We start from the raw sequence: 24,534 nt of genomic DNA, 5'->3' as shown, positions 1-24,534 counted from the left end.
AAACAACCAACGCATACTCTTAGTTTTACAATAAAATTATTATTGGGATTACTATTCTTCATTAAATTAAAAGGAAAACTTTTATTTTGATTATTATTCTTCATTAATTTAAAAGTTTTACTTTCAACCCAATAGTAGGCGTTGGTTGTTTTTTGCTAAGAGCGGATCACTTTTACTTTTACCAATATTTTTTTTTCTGTGTAAACATTCAGCCATTGTACAATATTGCCTATACATTTCCACTAATGTTGCATTAAAACTTCGTTGTAGCATTTACAATGCAATCAAGCTCTGTATTAGCTTCTTAAATGCATAAAGTCGCAGCCGAAATATAGCATTATCGCTTTCTCTGTATATGTATATAAAGCTGATATAACGCGTACATGCTTCGAGAATCTTTAAAGCTGTATGCTTTAAATATGCATTTAGTGCCATTATAGAGCAAATATAAAACCGATATAATGCTATCGTAGTACTATGGGTTTACTCGTTATGCAACTTATCTTGAAAATTAAATTCGGCTTAGCCTAGGCAGCAAAAGCAGTGCACTTGCCGTGAAGAATGAGGCAAGGTATACCTCTGTACGAGACTTACTAAAAGTATTTTCCATAAAACATTATTCATATCGAATGAGAACGAAATTCCTTTAACCCATTCATGCCCATGTTGTTTGTGGACAACAACGTTTTTAAACAGCTATAACTTTTGATTGGGACGAGATTTACTCACAAAAACAAGTAAGGCTCATTAATGTGATTAATGCTTTTCATTTGAGTATTAACAGTTACGAGAATCAGCTCTAGAACTGAAGTTATTGCAATTAGCATGATTGGATTCTGATGGAGAAGTGCTGCCAGGAACAGTTTACGTTGATGACGGAAAATGATTTTTTTCATATATCTTCGTTATGTTGCAATATTATTGAAAACTGATAAACCTTATAAATTTAGACTGTCGTTGGCTACGTTTTCCACATAATTTGACTATTGTAATTATTCTAGGAGAATTGTATTGAGCATTAGAAGGTAAAAATTTACCAGCTTCTAGCACTGCCATGGGGGGAACGTATCTTTATGGAAATAGGCTTTTCGTGTTTCTTGACCCCACCGTTATCAAGGAAAAATAGTTTTGAAACGCTACATGCACTAGAAAAAAGTTGGGCATGGAAGGGTTAAGGATATTCATTGCAATGCATTAGAAGCATAAGCAAAAACATAGGGAATCGCCAATGATTGCTACTCCATTACTGGTCAGAACTAATTGAGATTGGAAAATGTTCATTGGAACAACATGCTTGGGACTAGCATGAGGAGCCACATTGTGCAATTTGTATTAATCCCTGCATGTTGATCAATACCGAAACCAGCCACGTCCCAATGCATATCTTCTGGGGAAGGAAGGAATGTTAGTCCGATACATGATACATGCTGCTAGAGACCGAGGAATCCTCTGTATCTTCACATGTATCACGGGAAGGTAAGATTCGTTAGTGAGTGTGCCATAAGCATTTTCATGTAAAAATTGCTCTGGGCAGCCGGCTGTCGAGAATTTCGGAAAAAATTTCTTGTGTTAATCTGATTGGCCAAGTAAGCAACTTGATCTCCGGATAGCCGGCTATGAGGGCATTGCTTATATTTAAATAAATCGATATCGTTCAATTTTCTATCACGCTGCAAATTGTTCGTGGTTTCTGTCTGTCATTAATTTTGTCCGGCGATCGTCCAAATGAAATGCGAAACAACATATACTTGTGGGAAGCACTATTTGGTCATGGAAGATCTCCACAGATATTTGTGAGCATGTAATCGTTTTTTGGATGAGAATACTGAAAATATATATGATCTACCATGCAGTCAGAATGAATTACATGTGGTTACAAGTGTTTCTCAAATGGATTCGAAAGAATGAATATTTATGAAAAGATGTTATCCCTAGACAGCAAAGTATGATTGATTTTTAGAGCTTTATTTCGTAAGAAAAATTAAATAATAAGAATAAGCAAAGTTCAAAGTCCATAAAAAAACTCAGAAGTTGTTCCAATTGAAAATTTAAGAAACATAAAAGAATTTGATTCCAGTCAAAATAGTTCCAAAATAGAATGATACCCTCATATCTCAAGAATCAACAAGTATGCCATTTAAATCCATAACTGTCAAATACAATTTCAAGAATTCGGCGGAAACGAATAGTTTCGCATCGGTTTTCTGTCGCCGCCTTGTATGCTGCAATAAATCAAACGTCAAAGTTTCATAAAAACCAACCTGGTCGTATATTTCAAACCACCCTCCGAGTCCCCCACATTGATTATTCTGGTGAGTGCACTGGACGACGATATGACATTCCGTTTCGCCACTAAGTTACAAGCGGCACACTTTTAATCCGGCATCCATTCTTCAGTGCACGAACCGGTACTTTTTTTAAACCCGAACCACTTTCTCATCCTCCTCTATGCTACTCAATGTCAAATCTTCTCAACACAATGTAGCTTGCCTTCAGCCTTCCACTTACTTCGAGTCTGGACACCAGCCCACCACCCGAACTCCCGCCCGCATGGTTGCCTTCATAACTAAACCAAAACACAAACCGTGTCCTGGACGGCACCGAAACGTGTAGTCCCAGGAAAGTGCATCAAAATGACTCCAAAATATGTGCACAAAACACGCGCTGACGTCCTCACCCGCTGCTGCCACTCGTCCGCTATCCGCTTTCAAACTCTAGCATTTCGTCGCTAAAGCTGCAAACATTCGAGGTTGACATTTACAGTCACCGCGTGCCCATTCCTCCGAAATGTTTGGGTACCACTAGATTGTGTATAGTCTTACTGCATACTACGTAGTAGCTTTCGATAGGGACCGGCTCCTATCAGACTATTGGTCGGGTTGTTTCAAGGATTTTCTCGGCTCCAATTTGCATTACACAACAGTTTCTGCAACCAATTCCAGCTCAGTTACTACCCGACTGCTTGTCTGTTTACCAGCAAACCAGTGAAAACCCAGCGTAAAGCTGCAATTGCAGTTATTTCGATTGTAATGTTCTTATGCTGCTGCCGCTGCTCGTTTTGCTTTTGTGTTCTGTTGTGATTAGGATTGCAGATAGAAATTCATTACCCACTTGTGCGACAGTTCTGGCGAGTGCCCTTTGTTTCCAATTTGAATTAGTTTCGGTCAAGAAATCGATAAAATAAACAGACCTCATCAGTCTAAATTCAACACGACACGTTTTGTAGTTGGCAACACTGCTACATAATCATAATCTACTTCGCTATCGACCGTCATTTCTCAAAGGCCACTCTATACAGTTCGAGCAGCACAGCATGTCATCCTGCAATTAGAGCCAAGGGTTTACCTGCAACTACTAAGTAAACCGAGGCACTCATTATTATAAATAATTATTTATCGGAAAGGGGGAATCAATTAAATCGAGTACTTTACACTGCACTCCAGTCACGGGCCATAGTTTGTGTGACATCGCTAATACCTCCCGTCCGGCAGGTGGTAAGCCAAGAGTTAGAAAGTGTACTCTCAGCAGAAAGGCGACCCTGGCTACCGGGGAGAGTTGTGCCATAATTGATGGTTGCGAGACGTGCTTGCGTGTTTGACTGTGTGAACGAGAGCGTGACAAAGTTTTGAATTGCATGAAATTTTCTATATTGATAGTATTTGCACCCTTTTAACATTGCACCGCCATACTAAATGCATCACCTTTCATTGCAGATGTACTACCTTCCGCACTAGACACCTCTTCTGGCACCGCAACCAATTCAATCTATCCAAATTTCTTCCCATCTGACATAATCGAAGACCCGCCACCCACCAGCACCTATCCTTACTTTCTGTTTCCCTCGAAAAAATATCCTCCCTCGGCCTTCCAGTCGGAAATCTACAGTGGAGCCGATTACATCAACGTTCCGGCTGGCAGCACCAACCAATCCCATCACCGCTCATCCTACCATCCAACCCCAGCCGATCCTCACGGGGATAGCACCGCACCGCATCATGCACCCTCACCACCAGCACAGCACCACTTTAGTTCCACTAAACACAATGAGCACAATTTTGACAGCACCGCTAACAATAATATGCACCAGCACGGTAAGCACCAGCACCCACCGGCACCGTCAGCACCAGGCATGAATTCGACACTGGACGGCGGAGAACGCCACCGTCATCACCAGCACGGCGAAACCGGTGGTGGTGGTGGTGGTGGAGGTGGGACGCCCTGGAGTGGAGTCCAGGTGCCGTCTGATCTTCGGCAGCGGCTAGAAATCGGTAAGATTGTAGCTTTAAGATAGTGTAGAAAATGTATGCACCATATCATCATTGGGGAGTGTGGGTTTCAAATGATTGATAGAAGAAATGAGAACAGATGATCGTGCTGTCAAAATTTTTATAAATGCGCGCACGGAACAATACCTCAATGACATCTGCGACACTGTATAATATATTTGCACTTTGCGATCTGATTTTTTATATAATATCCACTGAAGTTTTTTTTTATGCGGGGAATGGTACCGCATAAAAACCGCATAACTTTGAAAATCCGCATAAAAAAGTCGCATAAAAAACCGCATAAATAAAAACCACATAAAAAAGACTTCAATGTATAAATGTCGCACAGCACGAATCACAAATCGCACCAAACTTTCAATTGGGTCATTAAGTCACATTTTCTCTTTTGTGTAGGTAAAATGATAAGTATTTTTTTGATAAAATTAAATAAATAGAGTCCAACCTTCCACCTTGATTCCTATTCTTTTGCCGGGTTAACTGTCAAAAATGTTTAAAATCATTGTCAAGTAAAACCGATAGTGTTGCATAAGGGCGTATTTATGTTTTCATAGATTTTTGACGTTCTAAACCTTGAACATATATACTAGTTCATTTAGAAAGTTGAGCTCTATCAATGTATGCAATGAAAGAAGAATTTCATTCTTATTTTAATAATGACCCAATTGCCGCACATAATGACTGATTTCGCACCAACTATATAGCACAACCCCAATACCATTATCAATTCCGTCGCATGTTGAAATAAAACAATTGAAACAGATACGTCAACGGAGTGGAAAATTTTTCCCATCTTTCTTGCAGAACCAGCACACAGTCTCATCAATTCGAGTCAAATTATTTCATCTCATTTGTCACCCGGTTAGGCCACCCCCCCTTTCTCACTTCACCACATTCATTACTCCGACAAACAAAAAAAAGTACATCAGCATTTCAAGGAAAAACAGAAAAATTACATTCCCATTCATTCGCAAGGCGACCTCTCCGCAGACAATCCAAATTCCCCCAGTTCTCCGGAGACCGCTTTGTTATAAATTATCTTGCTGAAAACTATTAAAAACTAAAACGACAACCCCCGGTTTCCCGGAGGGGGGGGGGGGGCATGGGGCCGTCGGTTCAATTATTCTTTCGTTTTAAACATAAGTTACAACAACTTACTGTCACCAGCCCCGCACTGCTCCAACATCCAGAGGGTAAACCGGGACAGGGGAAGCGCACCGGAAAACTCATTTCGAATTCTCGCACGCGACTGCAGCCTCCCTGTCGGTGGGGAAACTGCTCAATCTTCTCGAGTGTTTGCTGCTGAATATTCCCCGTTTTTGTTTCCGAAAATTGTTGACAAAGCAAACGCTACTTCGATTCGGAGAGCTGACTTTTTTCGAGTTTAACAAAATATCGTTTATTTTATTTATCTTTTAATTAAACGAGTAGGAATTAGAGAACAATTTAATGACGGTTCTAGGACGGTCGATGGTTGCTGTTTTCCGTTCGCACTCGAGAAGACGGACGAATTAGAGCAGCTTGATTTGCTGGAGGGGGGCGGATTTTGAATCGAAACAAAAACTTTAATTAATGTTTCAGCAACATTAGGATAATTGTATTTTGATTATGGTCTGGTCCAATTCAAACTCCTAAGTCTGATCGAAAGCCGAACACAATCTTATGACACCGCATGTATTACTAAAACCTCAAACATCAACAAAGCGATTCGAAACTCCTAGCTTGACAGCAGCTTGCAATTTGGTTGTCCCATTTCAATAACAATGGCATTGCTGAATTTGTTTCTGCACACGCATGTGATTCTCAAACAAAACCGTCAAAATCATATGAGCCCGTCCGTCGCCTGTTCATTACCCATTCGTCGATCATCCGTCGCCATCCATCGTCCGTCCGCCGGAGTCCGTGACTCAACCATCATCGTCTCTTGTTTGTCTGTTCCTCGTCCGTACGTTCATCACCTATCTGTCACCCGCCTGTCGCCAGTTCGTTGCTTATTCGTGTCTGTATCGTGTTCCGCTCGGGTCCTGTCCGTGCGTGCATCGCCTGTCATTTTCCATTTTCCGTTTCAATAAAAGCTAGCATGAACTTGCTCTTATCAGTCATTGAAATTATTTTCCCATAAGACGTTCTTTTCACACCCACTACCAGTCCCTCGCTTAACCATAGTCTACGGTCCGTGCCCCTTAGTGTCCCGTCCATACCCCGTTCGTGGACCGTTTATGCCCCGTCCGTGTCCTACCCATTATCCGTCCGTGTCCTATCCGTGCCTTGTCCTCACCCGTTCGTACCCTGCTCGTGGCCCCTTTCTTGCCCTATTCGAATCCCTTCCGTGACCCGGCCGTGTTTCGAAATTAAAGTAGGTTTGTTCCAATACACGGAAGTCACTCCGGAGTAAACAGAAGCAAAAACATCTTGCTCCTTTTTACTCCGCTAACAGAAGAAGAAAAAAGAGAAGAAGAGAGTACAGAAACGACTTTCTCCGGAGTACTTCCAGTTTTTCCTGGTACTGGAACAAATCTAAACTCATACTTCCTATATTCACATCCGCGTCTTATTTGTACCTATTTCCATGATTCCTCCAAATTCTATTTTGGTATGATTCTTTAAAATCTAACAGGAGCACACTCACGTTATTTTCTCACCGGTCGCCATTCGAACCGCGTTCTTTTCCATGTCACGGCCGTTTTTAGTCCGTTCCCTGTCCGCGTTCCAGCCGTGTCTCGTCCGCACCCAATTCCATTGTTGTTTTTTTCCTTAATTTTTCATGCGAACATGCTCTTAGCAACCATTAGAATCGTACTAATAAGAGATTCTTTACATGCGGTTATTGCCTGTCCCTCCCTGTCTGTGCCCCATCCGTCCAGGTTGTGTTTTGTTCGTGTACCGTCCGTGTCCCGTCATTGTGCCTTCCGTTCCTCATCATGTCACATTAGTGTCATGTCACGTTAGTGTCCCGCCTGTATCCCGACTGTGCATCGGACAAGCTCCGAACTGACCCCGGGCATACCTCGGATGTACCCCGAACTTACCCCGTCCGCACACCTTCCTCGTGTCGGCAAAATTCGTATTTTTCCTATCATTGTGATTTTTTTACGAGCATGTCTTTAAAATCGTAGTCCAAAGAGATGTTTTTTCCTCATACTTTGCTGTTCGTCATCCATCCCACGCCTAATGTTTCGGCAGCGTTTCGATTTTTTCCCCTCCTTAAACCTAGTACGAGTACCCTTTTCTCAGAGTCATCTAAATCCTACTCCTCGACGTTCTCTTTTCTCACCAGTCGCTTGTTCGTGCTCCGGTCGTGTTCCGTCCGTACCCCGTCCCCGTTTTATCAAAAATCATTTTCTTTAGAAAAATGTTTGCGTTAAAATTCTTTCATTCAACACTTCGAAAATATAACCACCTAAATCGTATTCGATTTAGTAAGTCTGACGTATACCGGTGGGCCGCGTCTTTTTTTTTTCTTTTACTCACGAATTTTCCGCAGCTATCTCGTAGTCACACTTGATCCATGAAATTGCTCGACCTTTGTACCATTCAGCTCTCGACTTTTCTCTTGCTTTTCGTCTCCATCTATGACGTCGCCCTTTAGTTCTAGTCTCTTGTCAGCTGTTTAGCTGCTAATTTTCTGAGCCATTTAGCTTCTATTTCCGTGAGTAATTCAGCTTCCAGCTTTATCACTATCTACTCGGATACTCCCCGGCATTAAACTCATCCTACTCCGACTGACAGTTTCTCGACGGATGAATTTCTCCCGACACCGATATCAGCTGTCTTGAGCCATTTAGCACCCTACTCCGATGGAGAGTTCTCCTGTACCGGTCCGTTTCGTGGGCCAATTAGCTCCCAGCCAATAAGAATCTACCCTACTGTGAATTCCTCAGCGGTTGATTCATCCCAATACCGATGCTTGTTTTCGTAAGCCATTTAGCTCCCCGTTTTGTCCCGATCTACGTTATCTAATCTCCGGCGGTGAACCTAGTCTACGTAACGGTAAGTACCGAGATCTGTCCAGTGACTCCGGGTGGGCCGTGTCTCTATTGGACGAACCGCGTTGGTGTCCCGAATGGGCCCCCGTCAGCGTCCCGGACGTTAAAATTCGTCATAGTCCATGTTCTTCTTTCGTTGAAACCAACATCTGTACAGTTATAAACCTCTAAGAAACGTGCTTTCTTCGCATGTCGCCCGTTCCAAACCTGCTGGAGCTCCGGTCATGTTTCGTAAATATTCTCCATTTTCGATATTTAATTTTCCAAAAATCTTATACGACTATTCTTTTCTCAATTTCTTTTGTTGAACATTACACGACCATTCGCTTCTAAAACAGATTCGACGAAATCGTATTATTCGTGTCCTGATGTGTCCGGGGTGTGTCCCTAACGCGCTTTAGTCGTACTCCGAATATGCTCCGAAAGTGCGTGCATCGTTCGTGTTTTTTCGTGTTTGCCGTCCGTGCATCGTTCGTGTTTTTTTTTCAAAACTTATTTTCTATTTATTTTCTTTTGTCAAAGCCATGCATGCTCAGTGCTCAAAATCCTACTCTCAAACACTATTTACACCGATTCGATCCGTTCCAGTGCCATACACGGACACCAATATTATTTCATGTACCTTAAATACGAGCATTTACACTTAAACCAAATTTACACCTTTCCGATCCAATTCAGTGACGGTTCAGTGCCCGGCAGCGTCCCGGACAAGTGTGTATACTCGCATTTAAATTGTATGAAAGAATATTGGCGTCCCTGCACGGTACTGAATCGGATCGGAACGGTGTAAATTTGGTTTTATTGTTATCTCACTGTATTCCGTCCGTCCCCGTATTTTCATACTCAACGCCCCTTCGTCGCCCGTCCGCCACCCATTCATCGCCCGGTGGTCGCCCGTCCGTCGCATGCCCCTCGCTACTCCGTGCTCCATCCGTATTCTGTTCGTGTCCAATTCGTGCATAATTACGATCATTCGTGCCCCATCAATTAGGTAATACTTTCACGAAAATATTAAAGAGATGGCGCTGCTTCGGTGGTGGCTAACGTGAATTAAAATGTATGGAAAAGATATTAAAACTTGGGATTTGGAGAAACTATAATATTGTGGTTGTAAAATAATTGATGCAGAAAACGTACAAAGCAGAGTTGGGGTTTCGAAGAAAAATGGGAGGACCGTACAAATATACTCGTGGGGGTGCTGGGCGTTCTTCGAGGAAGAAAAAAAGATCGGTTCAACTCCAAGGGCAATCAATTTACTGCCATAGCGGATACGGAATTCGTCGGTACGTCAGCGAAGAAACTGAAAACAGCCGAGGACATGGAACCTATCATTGACGTAAGCAGCAAGTATGTGATTTGTCACTTTTTGATCATGATAATTGATGAACCTTGTTTTGATCAAAATTTCATGAACATTATTCAAGATCATGCCTTGACCGCCATATTGGATTCAACATTTAAATTTTTTCAAATCTCACCACAAATTTGTGTTCAGCGACCCCAAATATCCTAGAATTCAAAGTTTCATTAATATTAATAAATATTCAACTTTTTTAGTCCGCCATATTGGATCCGCTATTTTGAATTTGCCAAATGGTCGGTACTAAGTCAGACCGGACTAAGTGACAAAATCTTGATTTCGAGAAAAACGAGTTTAAAGTTTGAATCGCAGCATCCATTACATTATAATTGGAAATAATTTTTTGCCATAATTTTTGTTTATTGTTACATATTTAAAATCTGACAAAAGTCGGATGTAGCTGACGAAATGCTTTATCCAGTGCTATCATTTTCTCATTTTTTGATGTTTTGCGACTTAGTCCGGTCTGACTTAACACCGACCAAATATAAACTTAAATTCGTGTTTAGTGACTTTACAAATCTATAAATTCACTTATTCATGGTAAATAGAACAAGTAACTTACATTGTACACGAAAAACTGTTTTCAAACTTTGACACGCGTTTTCTCGAAACAAGATTTTTCGCATCTGCGGGCATTCTCGTTTTTGGGCCATTCAACCAATCAACTTCGCATTTTGCCCGCCTAAAAGAAGACAACAATCTCCGGCGCCGTAACCTACAAAATCGCAATACTTTGATCATCACCGGTTATTTTTTACAGCCGACCGAAATGTAAAAAATATGCGAAAAACGGTACTTTATTTTTAAGTGGGCGCCATATTATATCTATTACGAGTTTTTTCGTGTTTTTTAGGTTGGGGCGCCTCTATAGAATGTAATCTTCAAGATCGTTTTAGTTTCCTGCATGTAGACGACGAATTGCGAGCTATATCGTACCAGCACATGTGGTCAGTTTTCAAAACACCTTCTGCTGGAGCCGCCATTTTGGACGCTATTTTTGCAAGCTTGCACTCGAAAATTTGGATTTTATAGATGAAATCCTAATAAACATTTTTCAGAATAGCGCATATGTCTAAGTCATTTTGGTACTTCAAAAAATATTATCAAACATTCGGTACTTATTGCACAATTATATAAGAGGGCCCCCTTATTTGAAATATGTAAATATCAGTATTGTACCAACACAACATAATCCAATACGGAAAAAAATGAATTAGAATACACGTTTCAATAATAATGTGGCTTGCTTTGTCTTTGTCCGACAGAGTGTATTCTACACATTTTTTCCATTGGTGTTTGTACGAACTTCTGTCATCACACACAGGGACACTGTGTTACACACTCGAAAAAGCAAAACCATTGCACCTGCACAACCACATTAAACGGGATCTTGAATATTGTTTTTTTACACAGAGTCAAATCATTCATCAAATCACTCCAACTATTCGAAGATTGGCATGCGCTGCTCTCAGTATTACAGTATTACATTCATACATCGATTTTTTATATTAAAGAGATTGAACTGGCGAAATCAGCTTATTTTTTCCTCTTTATTTACAATTTGTTTCAAGACGAAAAAACAAAATGGCACCCGTGATGCCGTTTTGTCTAAGGTTATGTGCACGCAGAATTCCAAAACTGCGTACAGCCTGCTGTCTCAGGGTCGATCTGAAAACTAATAATTAGCAGAAGACAAAGATTAAGCCCGTACGATATTAAGTCTGTTCTAATGACCCTACCACTTCTAGTTTTCCGATCTGTTTACTTCACATCCTTGCTCTCACTTGAGTACTATGGCTCTAATTATCATAACTTTCCCTACCCAGTAATCTCTAGCTAATTGAATGTCGTTAAAATGTAAAAAAATCAATTTTTTGAAAATTTTGAATGAGAACCTCCCCTTAATGCTACCATCTCTCAATGTGTGAATTTACAATTTTCGAGCACACGTTTGAAAAAAGAACAATCTTTAATGAAGGCCTTGCTGTTGTTCGAATACCATCAAGTGTTTTAGCAATCTATAAAGCATTAGCGCGGATTACTCAAAATCCCACTTTTCATCAAAATCATTACATGTCAGCCCTGGCCAATGTTTACGCCCCTTCACCTTACCGGCGTCTCTATTTGGACTCACATGAAAGTGTTTGCTTCAGAATTAACTCACATTAAGCTTAATGGCTTCAAATAACAATAGCAATAATGATAATCACAATCCCGCGCCAACACACATCCTCTACACCAAAACAGCAACCAGCCGAACTCAACCCTTCACCGAACTTCCCGAGTACAATATGAATGGATGAATGGAGCATATTTGGAATAGGCAGCTCCGCAGTTGTCTGCAGGTTCCGCTGGTCTTACACCATCTAGATACCATAGCCTGCTACCGAACCAAGGGACTACACCACCGCCGCCGTCGGTCGAGCAAGGATGAATCCGAACAAAAGCAGCAGTGCTTTTCGGCTTACCCCCCAACAACCCACCTTCCACTGGCGGACCCGATTTGTACTGGTTCGTTTTGTACACACGGGACGGAGGTGTGGCGCGTGGTGATGGCGTTGATGATGATGATGATGATAATGATCGCAATGTTTTATAATTATGACACTTATAGTGTGTTGAACAACTACTACTCCAACCGCACCGTCTCGTCCAAGTCAGCTGGCTTACAGCAGTGGGAACCAAACGATTGATGGTGGGTTGGAGGAAAATTTGCAAATGGTTTCTTGTAATTAGTAAATCGATACCTAATGGCTGGTTAGATGCGACAATCGACAAGATTTAAGCGTTTAGCTCTGGTTTGATGGTACCCAGCTGTGGGGTGAGACTTTTGGTCTTCCAATCAATCCGTCATATGTTCAAGTATTAATCGGGATGGATTCATAGGAACCTGTTCGCTCGTTGCATTTGTACTGATAGTATCATACACGCTAAAAAATCTGCGGCAGTAATTGTCAAAATAGAAATTCGGGATGTACGAATGCTGCGTGTATGCTGATTTCGTTTTGGGATCCAAGTCAGTGTTCCAAAATTCACAAAATCCTTATAAAAATGTTTCGAACGAAAAGTATTCTGACCCGGATTAAAAAAACAAAATCAGTTTGCAGAATTTTAACAACACGCAATTTACCGCCTTCATGGATATTTTTCGACGGACACTGAAAGATAGAGAAACTGAAACTTTCCAGCGTTGGGGCCAATTCGACCTGATGTTGTCCAAATATTGACTATAGGACACTATATTGTTTTATCGTTTTTGCAGCGCTTCCGTTGTTATTGGTTCGCGACAATTCGTAATTACGGAGAGTTCGGAATTCACGTCACGGAACATTTGGTTACAATAATTTCCAACCCTTTTCAAACCCGCACTCAAAAATGTTTGAGACAGTTAAGGGAAAGGTTAGCGTGGTCCGTATATAAAAGGGAAAGGAAAGGTTAGAATCATGCATATGAAAAAGGAAAATGATATGTCCCAGGTGGCCACTTTGTGAGACCCCGGAGGCAGTAGCACATAGTGGGAAACTATCATCACCATTATTACACTAAAGTTTTTCTGTTTCCTGCCTGCTTTGAAAGCTATATCAGAACACAGATGCTATGACGTTAACTAATCGGTTACCAACGTGGGACTGAATTTGCATTTGCTATTGAGAAACTCATTCATTGCGGTAAAGTTGAAAGTACCCCGAGGCGGTGTGGTTTGCACTGGACGGCACTTTTGCTCGAAAGTTTAAAACCAGTGAATTCCCCTGTCCGGTGTTCTTCTACGGATAACGACAAATGCTAAATGGACTTCGATGTGTCTCAAAAGTTTAACGGTAAGCAATGGCGAGTAGATAAATGTAGCGCATGACGGTCGCGGAATTTTCTCATGAGAGGTGACGTTGCTTCCTAAGTAAAACAATTATTAGTTATTACAAAAAATGAATTAAAAAAATTTAAACCTAAGCTTACTAGTATTCTGCACCTTATTATTCCATCTTAGACCTGTTTTACTACAGCAGTCTCAAAGACGTGTTGCTCTAGAAGACCTAGACAAGAAATCTGACTGTTAGTTTCATAAAATTGTATAAATAAATATGATACAAAGAGCCATGGAGCCTTTCCAGCATTGGTGGTAAAAATTAGCAAAAACCTCAAAAACTATCGACCACAAGTGCTTCACATTTTACATAATGAGTTGGATATGAAAATCCATACTATCATCTCTGCTGTTGTCTTGAAGATCATGGTTGATTGGTTTGTTATGCTTCTTCGTTTTGCTAACTAACGTCGTGAAGCCTTCCTCTTTGTTGTCTGCATCTAGTATGGTGTCATTAATTACATGCAAGCAAGGAACTGGAAGGTGTGAAATATTTTTCAGTATTAAGAGTTATAGTACTCAAGGAAGAGCAAGAAGTTGAAGGAAGAAAGTTTAGAAAAACGTGGAATAGGGTTATATGCGCAAGCTTCCCGGCTACTTAACTTTTTGTCTTCTACCGCAGGAGTCAGGATCTTTTAGCATTTTAAATGCGAGTCTGCGACATGACCGGACACGCGTAAAGTCACTTAGTCGGAACCGACAGGATGTAGTCGTTGTTGATTCAATCAGGCCCGTAGCGTGCAGTTGGCCGGGTTGGTCCCACCAAGGGCGTCAACCTTAGGGAGCGCTGAAGTCTTTTTTTATTCATTTCGTTTATTTGATAGGCACAAATGCGTTAGCTTGGCGGTGCCGAATTCTTTTGTTTTTACATTTTGGATATTTTAAAACTAGGAGGTTACAATGTTGAAATATTTTTTTTTACAAAAGAGAAAAAATTTACATCTATCTTAAGACTAGAAATAAAATTCTATATACAAGAGAGGGGGCAAAAAAAAATTTTTTTTTATGAAAAATTTTAAAACAAGGAATTCAATAGTAATAGTTTTTAGGAAATATTTACAGTTATCTTAAAACTAACAATATAGTTTGGTACACAAAAGGGGGAACAAATATTTATGAAAAATTTCACCGGCGTTTTAAAACTAGGGATACAATTCTATTTACAAGATGGGGGACAATAGTTTTAACAAAGAGTTAAAATTACAAATATCTTATAACTAGGAATACGGAATACAAATTTGATTTTTTATCGGAGACTTATGCTTGGTCAAGATATTCAAAGGGGGGATTATTTCCAAAATCGGTGTAGAAGCAGTTGTATCAAGGACAGGGGAGAGAATGCGTAGATGGTGACCGGGAGAGAAGAGCAAAACTTGCAACTTTCGGACAAACGGGAGATCAGCGAAACCAATTAGCGCCTCAGTCTAGTAGGTCGGATTGGCGGATGGTATTCTTCGGACCCGCGGGGAATCCTTCAAAAGTCATCGGACCTCGAGTCGCTCTCGGTTCAGTTTCCGTAGTGGTAAGGGCGACGGTGGTTACATAGTGGCAGTCTGGAGCTGATCGGTCCCACACGGCAGGAGGAAACTTCTAAAAACGAGAAATAAAAAGAGAGGGGCTAAATTTGGATATTTATCGTTTTTATGAAAGCATAAATAAGGGACATATAGGGGAAATCACGATTTGCCAGAATATCTCGGACTGGGACATTGGGTGGTCTACCTCGGGCCCGAAGGGAATCCTTTAACTGAGACCTGGCGTCCAAATACCCGGCGCATACCCAGACAACGCGCTCGATGTCGTGATAGCCCTCGTCACAAGCGCACAGACTACTTTCCGCAAGCCCAATACGCCGCAAATGCGCATCCATGGTGTAGTGGTTGGACATAAGTCGGGACATTACACGAATAAAATCCCGACCCATATCCATCCCCCTGAACCAAGGCTTCGTTGATACCTTTGGGATAATGGAATGTAGCCATCGTCCAAGTTCACCATTGCTCAACGAGGTTTGCCAGCTGTTGAGTGTCCTCTGACGACAAATACTAAAAAATTCGTTGAAGCAGATTGGTAGCGCTGAAGTCTTGATCTTGTTTTTTTTAAATAAATGAACTTAAAATTAAAAGAAATGACCAATATCATTACCTAATGCTCGTTTTCTAGGTGTCATAGAACATAAATGGGACAGACTACATTCAAAGACAATTCTTGCTTTGCAGGCAGGGTACGATCACCGTCGCCAGTGCGATAATCATATGTTCTTTCTGGGATGTTATCATACCCAGGAATAGCATTAGGGTTAGTGCATTGGGCCGGAGTCTCAAAGGTTGCGAGTTCGAATCTCACCTCTGGTGGAATTTTTTCACATGATTTGCTTAGCTTCACTCACCATTTTCGATCGTTTTCCCCGTTGGATACATCCAAGCCCAAATAAAATATTGGCGCTTAAGTCAAAAAACCAAAAATATGAATTATTAACATAAAGTTGCCAGTGCACCTAGGCCTAATCAGTCCTGAACTAAGTGAAATCACTGGTTGAAACGTTGAGACGCTTCGTGGAAGCACCGGACATTTCTTGTTGGATCTTTAATTTTTTAGACCAGAAGCTGTTTTCATAGTTTTTGTGTCAACGTTTCCTCGAGCTGTTATATTTGGCTGACTCTCAAGAGTAATTTTACAATCTTTACAAGGAATCGCAACTGTCTGTAGATTTAAGTAGCAGTAACAGATATCACGTCATAGATCATCAGAATCACTCTCTTCCTGAGCCAAGAGTGCACAATAACCTTTCGTGGTGAATTACATAGCTCCTCTCTTTAGTATTTCTTCAAAAGAGTGCGTAGAGCGTCTTTTAAAGAAATGCTTCGGATTCTACGAGCGCTTCGTGTTCGTGAATCTTTGCGCTTTTTCTGCAGCGATCTTTTTGTTTTGTTTGCAATTCATGACGCTCGATACAAATAGCCGGTTCGAGTTTATGTCCTTCACTTGTAATTTGATCCCGTCCTGTGTGATCGCCATTCAAAATCTTCGTTCACTGAAGCAAGTGATCCTTGAAACGGCTAATCCGGTGATTCAGTATGCACAACGAACAGTGATCGCACTATCGATCTCGACTTTATGGGCAGGGATGTAGACGCGGTAGTGCTTGTCGCTAGTACTATCATTCGCCTCGTTAAACAGGATATCGCAATTGTGAGATTATGTGGTCAAACTTTTGAAATATTTGAATATTTTTGCTTTACCTCATTCGAAATCTTTTGAATATTTAGCAGATTATCTGTGATTCGATCAGATAAGAGATATAGAGTTCAATGTGTTTGATATTAAACGGGAAGTCGGAGTCTCCGATTACGAATCTTGTTCGACATCAATTTTACGACTACATAGGAAGACACAAAAAATAGGGAGATATAAGAAATTTAAGGACGAGTCAGGGGATAGTGAAGCAAAAGTGTGGTTACCTATCTTACATGACGCATGATTGAATTCTATCGATTTTCTTGACAACTGACAAAAAGAATGCTTTAAAACTATTACCAGCAACAGATCATAGAAGAATCTTTGTTTTACTCGCTTGTGCAAAAATATGATGTAATGAATGTCGTGACGGCACTTGGACTGATAATCCATATCTAATTATTTTCACCGTAATTAACAATCCATCAACCACACATGATCAGAGTTCCTAGTTCGTCTAGTTTACGCATTTGTCTTACATACACTTAACCTCACATTATCCGCCCCATATTCGCTGACAATGCATGTAGCTGACAAATAAAGCATCTCTCAAAAATTTCATTTTATCTGCGCAGATCCGTAGCGTGCTTGAGGCCGGACTTTGGGCGTTAAAGTCTGTTGGTTTGATGGTCATATGTGCACTGTGTAGTCTGTACATCGTGAGTGTCATGTTCCAGAGCCACAGAGCAAGGTATAGGGTGTTTGAGCCGCATTCTTACCACCCGAACACAGCTTGTAGAACTGAGGAAGAAGTTCCTCCAAGAGTCATTTTTTAATGGAGACCGCTTTGCCGTATTGCGACATGAATCTGCGGATTACGCTTTCAGGTGTACCAGAAAACAAAGTGATAAAAAGTTAAGTAATTGTTAACATAAAATGTCTTACTGTACTATTTGGGGCTGGGTGTCGATGTGTCGTTTTTGCGTTACTATTTTGAACGCTAATTTCTTTGTTATTTAAGGATAATTTTACGTTATTTACCGCCAAACAAGTCGGAATTAACAGAAATGATGTTCTATCGCTATATGATTTATGTATTTCATTTGTACACTATTGAAAAGCCCCTAAACCTGAATAGATATCGGAAAAAGTGGAAACTCCCACACATGAGTCAATCTATTCAGGAGGGGCCGTCAAAAGGAAGCATCTAGCGACTCAATCGAATCTATTATAAATAGAGGTGCTGCGTGTCTGTTTGAGTCAGTCGATGCTTGCATTCCAAACGAGCAACATCATGGCTACCGGATAGTACAATAAGCGGTAGACGCTATATCAACCCGCACACAGTTAAACCGCGTACAACTCGTCATTGTTATTACCGTACTGGCCGGTGTTTTTCACAGTTGATTTTAAGGTATTGGATGCTTATTTTGCGGTGGCCATTATTGTCTGAACAACTTCCATGAAGTTTGACATATCGCATGGTTTTAAAACTGGTCGAAATTGTCCTCTTTGCCGGAGGGACCAGATTTCCGGAATATTCTGGGGTGTATCCAATTTGACCAAAAACCCTCAAATACTCTTCAGTTCACTGGTTGCGCAGAATAATGAAATTTGACACCCTGCAAGACGGGTTTTATAATCTGTTGTTCTCGGATTACCCCGGGTTCTGGCCAATTTGCCTAAAAACTCAGTATGACCTCCAGTGTATTTGTTTTGCAAAATCATAAAGTTTTACATGTCGCAAGACGGGATTTATAACTGATCGAAAATTGTCCTCTTTGCCGGCGGAGCCAGGTTTCCGGAGTACTCCAGGGTGTGGTCAATTAGATCAAAAACTCCCAAAATGTCCTTCAGTGAACTTGCTTACCGAAATCATGAAATTTGACGTGCGACACGACGGGTTTTGCAACCAGCCGAAAATTGTCCTCTTTGCCGGAGGGACCAGGTTTGCGGAATACCCCGGAGTGTGGCCAATAAGACCAAAACTTCTCAAAATGTCTTTAAGCGTACTTGTTTCGCAATTTCATGCAGTTTGATATGCCGCAAGACGGGTTTTGAAACCAGTTGATAATCGTCCCTTTTTACCGGAGGAACCAGGTTCCCGAAAAATCCCGGGGTATGTCCAATTTGACCAAAAACCCTCAAAATGGTTTCCAGTGCACTTGTTTTGCAAAGTTTAACACCCCGTAAGACGGGTTTTATAATCAGTTGAAACGTGCCCCCTTTGCCGGAGGAAGCAGGTTCCCGGAATACCCCGGGTTGTGGCCAATTCGATCAAAAAAAACCCGTAGAATGTTGGTCAATGCGTTTGTTTTACGAAGTAATAGGCCACGTAATAGGTCACGTAGCCATATATTTTCTATATACACGGCAATCTTAAAGTATATAAATGCGACCGGATAATGTTTATTAATTTTTCAAGGGATAACATATTTCCCTTGAAAAAGGCCAAAACCAGTGGCCGAAACGTCGGGCAGTTTACAGTACCGATTCTGATTAGAAAGACCGAAAAGCCGAGGAATAAAAAACAAAATTAATACACGGCAATCTTAATTCCAACGCAGTCACTATCAACAACGTGTTTCAAATTGTTTCACAAAACGAAACGCTTGACGTAGGCTAACGTGTTGAATGAAATATCATAGTGCATAGCGAAGATGATGATACTGAAGATACGTAACTACCTTAAGCTTAAGGTAGTTACCTATCTTCAGTACGAAACACATTCCACTTACAAAAACTCGGTAGTATTGAACAAAATTTAAAATCAACGGCCGCAGCGTTAGCTCGGAGTAGAGTTTTTTCGCAAACTTTACTAATGATGACAAAAATAATCCTGTTTCCTTTGTTCCTGGGACAATGCACACTAGATCGAGAGGCCTGTTGTTCGTTTGGCTCGATTGAAAGTCTTCTGACTCCGACAGTAGTAGAAAATAGACTGAGTGGAGTTGGTTTAGATAGAGTTCAACAATGCAGAATGCGACGTGTGTGTGCTGCTTTTGAGTTTGCGAATTGGGATAATTTAATTTATTTTTGTGCTTGTGTGTGCATTGGGTTGACGGTGTATTTTCGGCGATTTGTAGGTACATATGGTAATGAGCCTAGTGGCACACGCGTTTCATATTTCGAATGCACGTTATGCGGACTCCTCTTGATTTGCGCCTACTGCGAGGCCTGGGGTGGTTGCAGATTTTGGTGGGCGAAGAAATCGAGTTATGTTAGAGCAGTTTCGGTTTTGACTTGTTTTCAAAATGTTGCGAAGCTAGTCAACCCAAAAATATTTACATCTGACCAAGAGAAAGCACTGATTGGTTCTTATTGTTATCCCAGATCTTCAACCATTAGCATTTTATAACACTCAAATTCCCCTACATATTTATCAGCCAATTATTTAATATAGAAATTATAATTGGAACGGAAATAATCAGTATTTACTTATCTAGATTAAAACCGAAGTTGTCAAAATAATGCATAACTCTACTCAAGATTTCTTGAGTCGATTCCTACAAAATTTCTAGGACAAATACCCAGTGCACTAGAAGTTTTTATCAGGATAGCGCAGTTAGTGGCATGATTGCCTTGTACGAAACTCTCCTGGGTTCGTTTCTTAGCCCCGCTCATAGAGTTGGAATTTTTTCTAGCCCGAAAAAGAGGCGAATGGTCCTAATCAGAGCCGTAGCATGCGGTTGGTCAGGTTGGCCCCCGCCAAGGGCACCAACCTTAGGGGGGCGCTAAAATGTTTATCTGATTTTTAAACTAAGTGAGGTTAAGTCATGGAACTAGTCAGGATAGGAGTCTAATTCCTAGGTACACACAAAATCATTGTTTGAAAGTCGAACTGAAAAAGAAAGCCAAAGCAGACAGCAAAGAGGCGTATAACTGAGACTCTACCAAAGGCGTCAGAAAACTACGCTACCGTCCTGTTAGTTAGTTAGTTAGAATAAACAACAAACAAGATAAAGACTTCAAATTTCAACAAAAATAGCGAGAAATAGTGCAAACTTTTTCCGCTTTTTAGTCATGGATGCGTTTCGACTTCGTATCATCAGGAACCGACACTACGTTTTACCAAAAAAAATCACACCAGTCAGAAATTTTGTGGTTTACACAATTTTTCTTTCAATGAAATATAGCATAGTTTTTCCGCTTGTTTTCTTAATTTCATAGGAACAAGGGGTACGGAAATGAGGCAGGCCGCCTTTGTAAAGCTGTAGCAAAGATCGTAGAGTAGGCTAGATAAATTATCGACGAGAAGATAATGCCCATGCCGTTCCATAAAAATTGAAGTCTCCTCGATGCCGAGAGGAGTTCCGTAATATCACAAAGCTACCGATTCCCAACCTAAGTCTAACCAATCCTGCACTAAGTTGAATCTCTGGTTGAAATGTCACATGATTTCTGGTGTTCCTGGAACCGTTGGAAACTCTTTGTTTCTTCTGAATTGACCAGGTGCTGTTTGCTTCGGATTTGTTGTAGAGTTTTTTCTTTCTGGTATATTTAGTGGCCTTTTTTATTTTGGCCAGAGAGAAAAAATATTGTTACGAAGACTCATTTGCTTGTAATTAATGCAACACTGCATGCATGACGCGCGGCACAAAAAAACCGATCATGCAGACGGTCCTTGTCGAAAAATACGCAAAGCAGTCACGCCAAAAGTTCACCCGACACTAGTTTGAAGGTCCGGTGCGATTGTCACTCAAAATCTTCGCTCACTGGAGCAAGGAGTCACTGAAACAGACAATCCAGTTCTATAGTAGATCCACGTATACTACACCATCGATCTCAACTTTGTGAGCGGGCATGTAAACGCGTTAGTGCCTTATGAAAGACTTGCCGCCAGTAACGTGATTTGTTTGCTGTATCTGGCATAGCTTCGCGGACTCCTTTTGATCCGAAATAAGATCGGATACGGTCGAACTGGGTTCAATATGTTTGATTTTAAATGGAAGCTCGGATCTGTGGCGACGAATCTTGTTCGACATCTATTTTAGGATCATTTGGGTCAATTGAGATGTACATCTCATATACGATTGCGCGCCAATTTAAAAATCAAAAGTACCAGAGAGGCAACTTTTGTGAAAACATTTTTTTATGAAAAGATACAAGATCGGTTGTTTCATGCAGTTCTAGGACATTTGGCATAGAAAATAAGTTAAAGGCAACCTTTTCAAACCCCAGTATCAATTCAAATGCAGAATTTTTCACGTTTTATAAAGGCTATCTTAAAACAAAATTCAGAGTGGCAGTAGATCTCGACGTTTCATTACATCCTAAGCCATTTAGCATCAAAAATTCGAATTCCATTTTTGAATACTCTAAGGGTCTTTTTGTGTTTTTTCACCGGTGAAAATTTGTGCACTTTGGCCGTTTTGCGCAACCCCTTAATCGCGCCCGATTGTGCTAAACTATTATTAAGTTCAATGATCGCCTATTTTCCATACATGCCATTGGAACTCTAATGTACAGTCTTCTGAATAGATGCTCCCTCCGTCGCCTTCAAACACCTAGCGTCAATTGATTTCCTGAATATACAGTAAAAGATTTGTGGCTGGAATTTACATGAAATGAACGATAGGGAAACATTTATTAAACAGGGAGTAGGTGGGCCACTTCCATCTACACAAATTACAATTTGAAGGCCGAACTGAAAAAGAAAGCCAAAGTAAACATCAAAGGGGCGCAAAACTGAGACTCCGCCAAGGGCGCCAGAACACCACGCTACGGTTTTGGTCCTAATGACCTCCATGATTGAAACAAAAAAAAGTCCCAGTGTCAGGCGGTAGTGTGAAAATGGAAGGCCTTCGTGTGCGCATTTTGAATGTCAGGTATCTCAATTGAAAAAGAATAGAATGGCCAGAAACCTAGAAACATAGTCTTCGGTTGGAGCAATTTTGAATGCATTTAACTTTACAGTGAGTAAAAATTTTAATAAGATATAGTGCTAGGACAGATCATTTTATTAATGTGGGGTATTTAACCTATTCTTGCTCTATTCCTACCTTTTTGAAGCATTTGGTTAGCGGTAAAAATTGGAGCACTCGATAGGGGTTTTCGTTGCACTTAAACATGATTGATTCCCTTTTTCCAAGTCTTTTTGTTATTATTCTATTTTTAGGAAAGAATACTTGATACTAATTTATACGGATTCTGTCATTTCTAGACAAAGTTAGTCAACAATGGTAGGACTCTATCCGTAATAAGTCCAGCATAAACTCTTCATCGAATAACTATAAACAACGAATTTTCTTTGTTTCTTTTTTTTTTAATCAAACATGTACCTTCGGAAAAAAATGTTCGTACAACAAACTTCCTTCCTTAGACTATTTCGTTGGACATTATATTGGAAGAAGCGCAAGTAATGTTATTTCCTTATGTACAACAAAAATACATTCTGAATCGCTATTGATGCAGTAACCTCAAAAACCTTCTAAACGTGGCAAATGTTTTAAAATTTTCTGAAAAAGAAAAATTCTGCTGAAAATTATTTACTGCGTATTCATGTATACCAAAAACCATTAAAATACGTCAAAACTGAGACCAACATTTAATCACGATCAAACGTAGATCTTTCTTCCAGAAACTGTCGCAATATGTCACCAGAGAAAAAAAAATGAATTACAAATCATGCTCACATGCCCAACAGGAAACCGTTTCAATCGAAATTTCACGCCAGTCATCCTCGAAAAGCCATCACACTGCGCTGTACATATATCAGTAATCACTATTATTACTCGCATTTTTATCGTTTATAATTATATTTATTTTACCCCCAAAAACCCATTAGCGAATAATTAAATTCTTCCTAGCGGCACCCTTAAATCAACGTGAAATTTATTAACTTCAAAGAACCATACGACACCCGCACAGACCTCTCCCACCGGTTCTTCTGCGGTTGTGTATTTATACATCCCTCACATGTGGGTAGCAAAACTCGTTTAAATTAAGTGACGCTAGCAAACGTATGGGTACAATATGACAACCATTCCGACTCCTCAAGTAAACAAATTCCTATAAGTTTTTTTTTATCAGTTTTACATAGAAACGAGAGCCTTTCCCCTATTTTCCGTCGAGAGCAGCGAAAATCCTGACTGACATCGAGTTTCGCATTTTGTAATTTATGATACAACTTAATCATTTTACCGCTTGTATATCGAATACAAGCCCATCCGCGAATAAAAAACGAGCGTTTTTGGAATTTTGTTTTTTTTTGTTCGGCGAAACCCACATGCCGGCCAATCTGTCTAAAATTTAACTCCCATTTTGTACAGAAATCCGAACCAAACACCAAGACAAAAAAAAAATGTCAATCGCAACCGTACAACACCCAACAAAAACAAAACTCCAGCCGTCTCTTTCCCTCTCTTTCTCTCTTCTCTCTCTCTATCCATACTTTTACGTCGTTGCAGTGCGAGCGATGGGCATGGACGATAATTATCATCGCTTGCTGGACCAAAACATGGCGTTGATCGACACTCCGCTGGTTGCCCCGGCCCACGCATACTTCCCACAGCACTTCAAGACGGCCCTGTATCCGTACAACATCTCCGGCTACCACCACCAGCACCAGCATCAGCACGGGCTCCACGGGGGCCATTTCGGTACGGTGCACGGTCACGGGGCCCACAATGGGAACAATGGGAACAGTAATGGCGACTATCCCGCGGCTTCGGTTTCCTCCCCCGTCGACAACATTCTGATCAGCATGAACGGCGACGGGAACGGGGCCGATGCGGCGATCGAGTACGGAGGATTCTACGACAATGCGATCGAACGACAAAGTAGGTACCACCCCCAGAAACCCACACCCACACACCACAACAGCAAAAAAAAAAAAATAATTGTACCCACGAGAACCCG

At 40.8% G+C, this 24,534-nt stretch overlaps 1 protein-coding gene across 7 annotated transcripts in view; it reads left to right on the top strand.

Annotated features, from left to right (window-relative positions):
- LOC131677126 (uncharacterized) overlaps positions 1–24,534 on the top strand; it is a 565,677-nt gene that overhangs the window by 515,100 nt on the left and 26,043 nt on the right. For 4 of the 7 annotated variants that reach the window (XM_058956746.1, XM_058956740.1, XM_058956741.1 and 1 more), the window contains exons 7-8: positions 3,714–4,268; positions 24,084–24,455. The exons of 1 other annotated variant lie outside the window; for it this stretch is intronic. In XM_058956746.1, coding sequence (XP_058812729.1) covers positions 3,714–4,268; positions 24,084–24,455 — 927 coding nt within the window. The remainder of the gene's footprint in view (positions 1–3,713; positions 4,269–24,083; positions 24,456–24,534) is intronic. 2 more of the 7 variants (XM_058956745.1, XM_058956743.1) reach the window with 2 other exon arrangements.

Source organism: Topomyia yanbarensis, chromosome 1 (genome assembly GCF_030247195.1).
Source record: "Topomyia yanbarensis strain Yona2022 chromosome 1, ASM3024719v1, whole genome shotgun sequence".
Lineage (NCBI taxonomy): Eukaryota > Metazoa > Arthropoda > Insecta > Diptera > Culicidae > Topomyia > Topomyia yanbarensis.
Note: the sequence above shows the minus strand (reverse complement) of the source record. Positions and strands in the feature narration are given on the sequence as shown.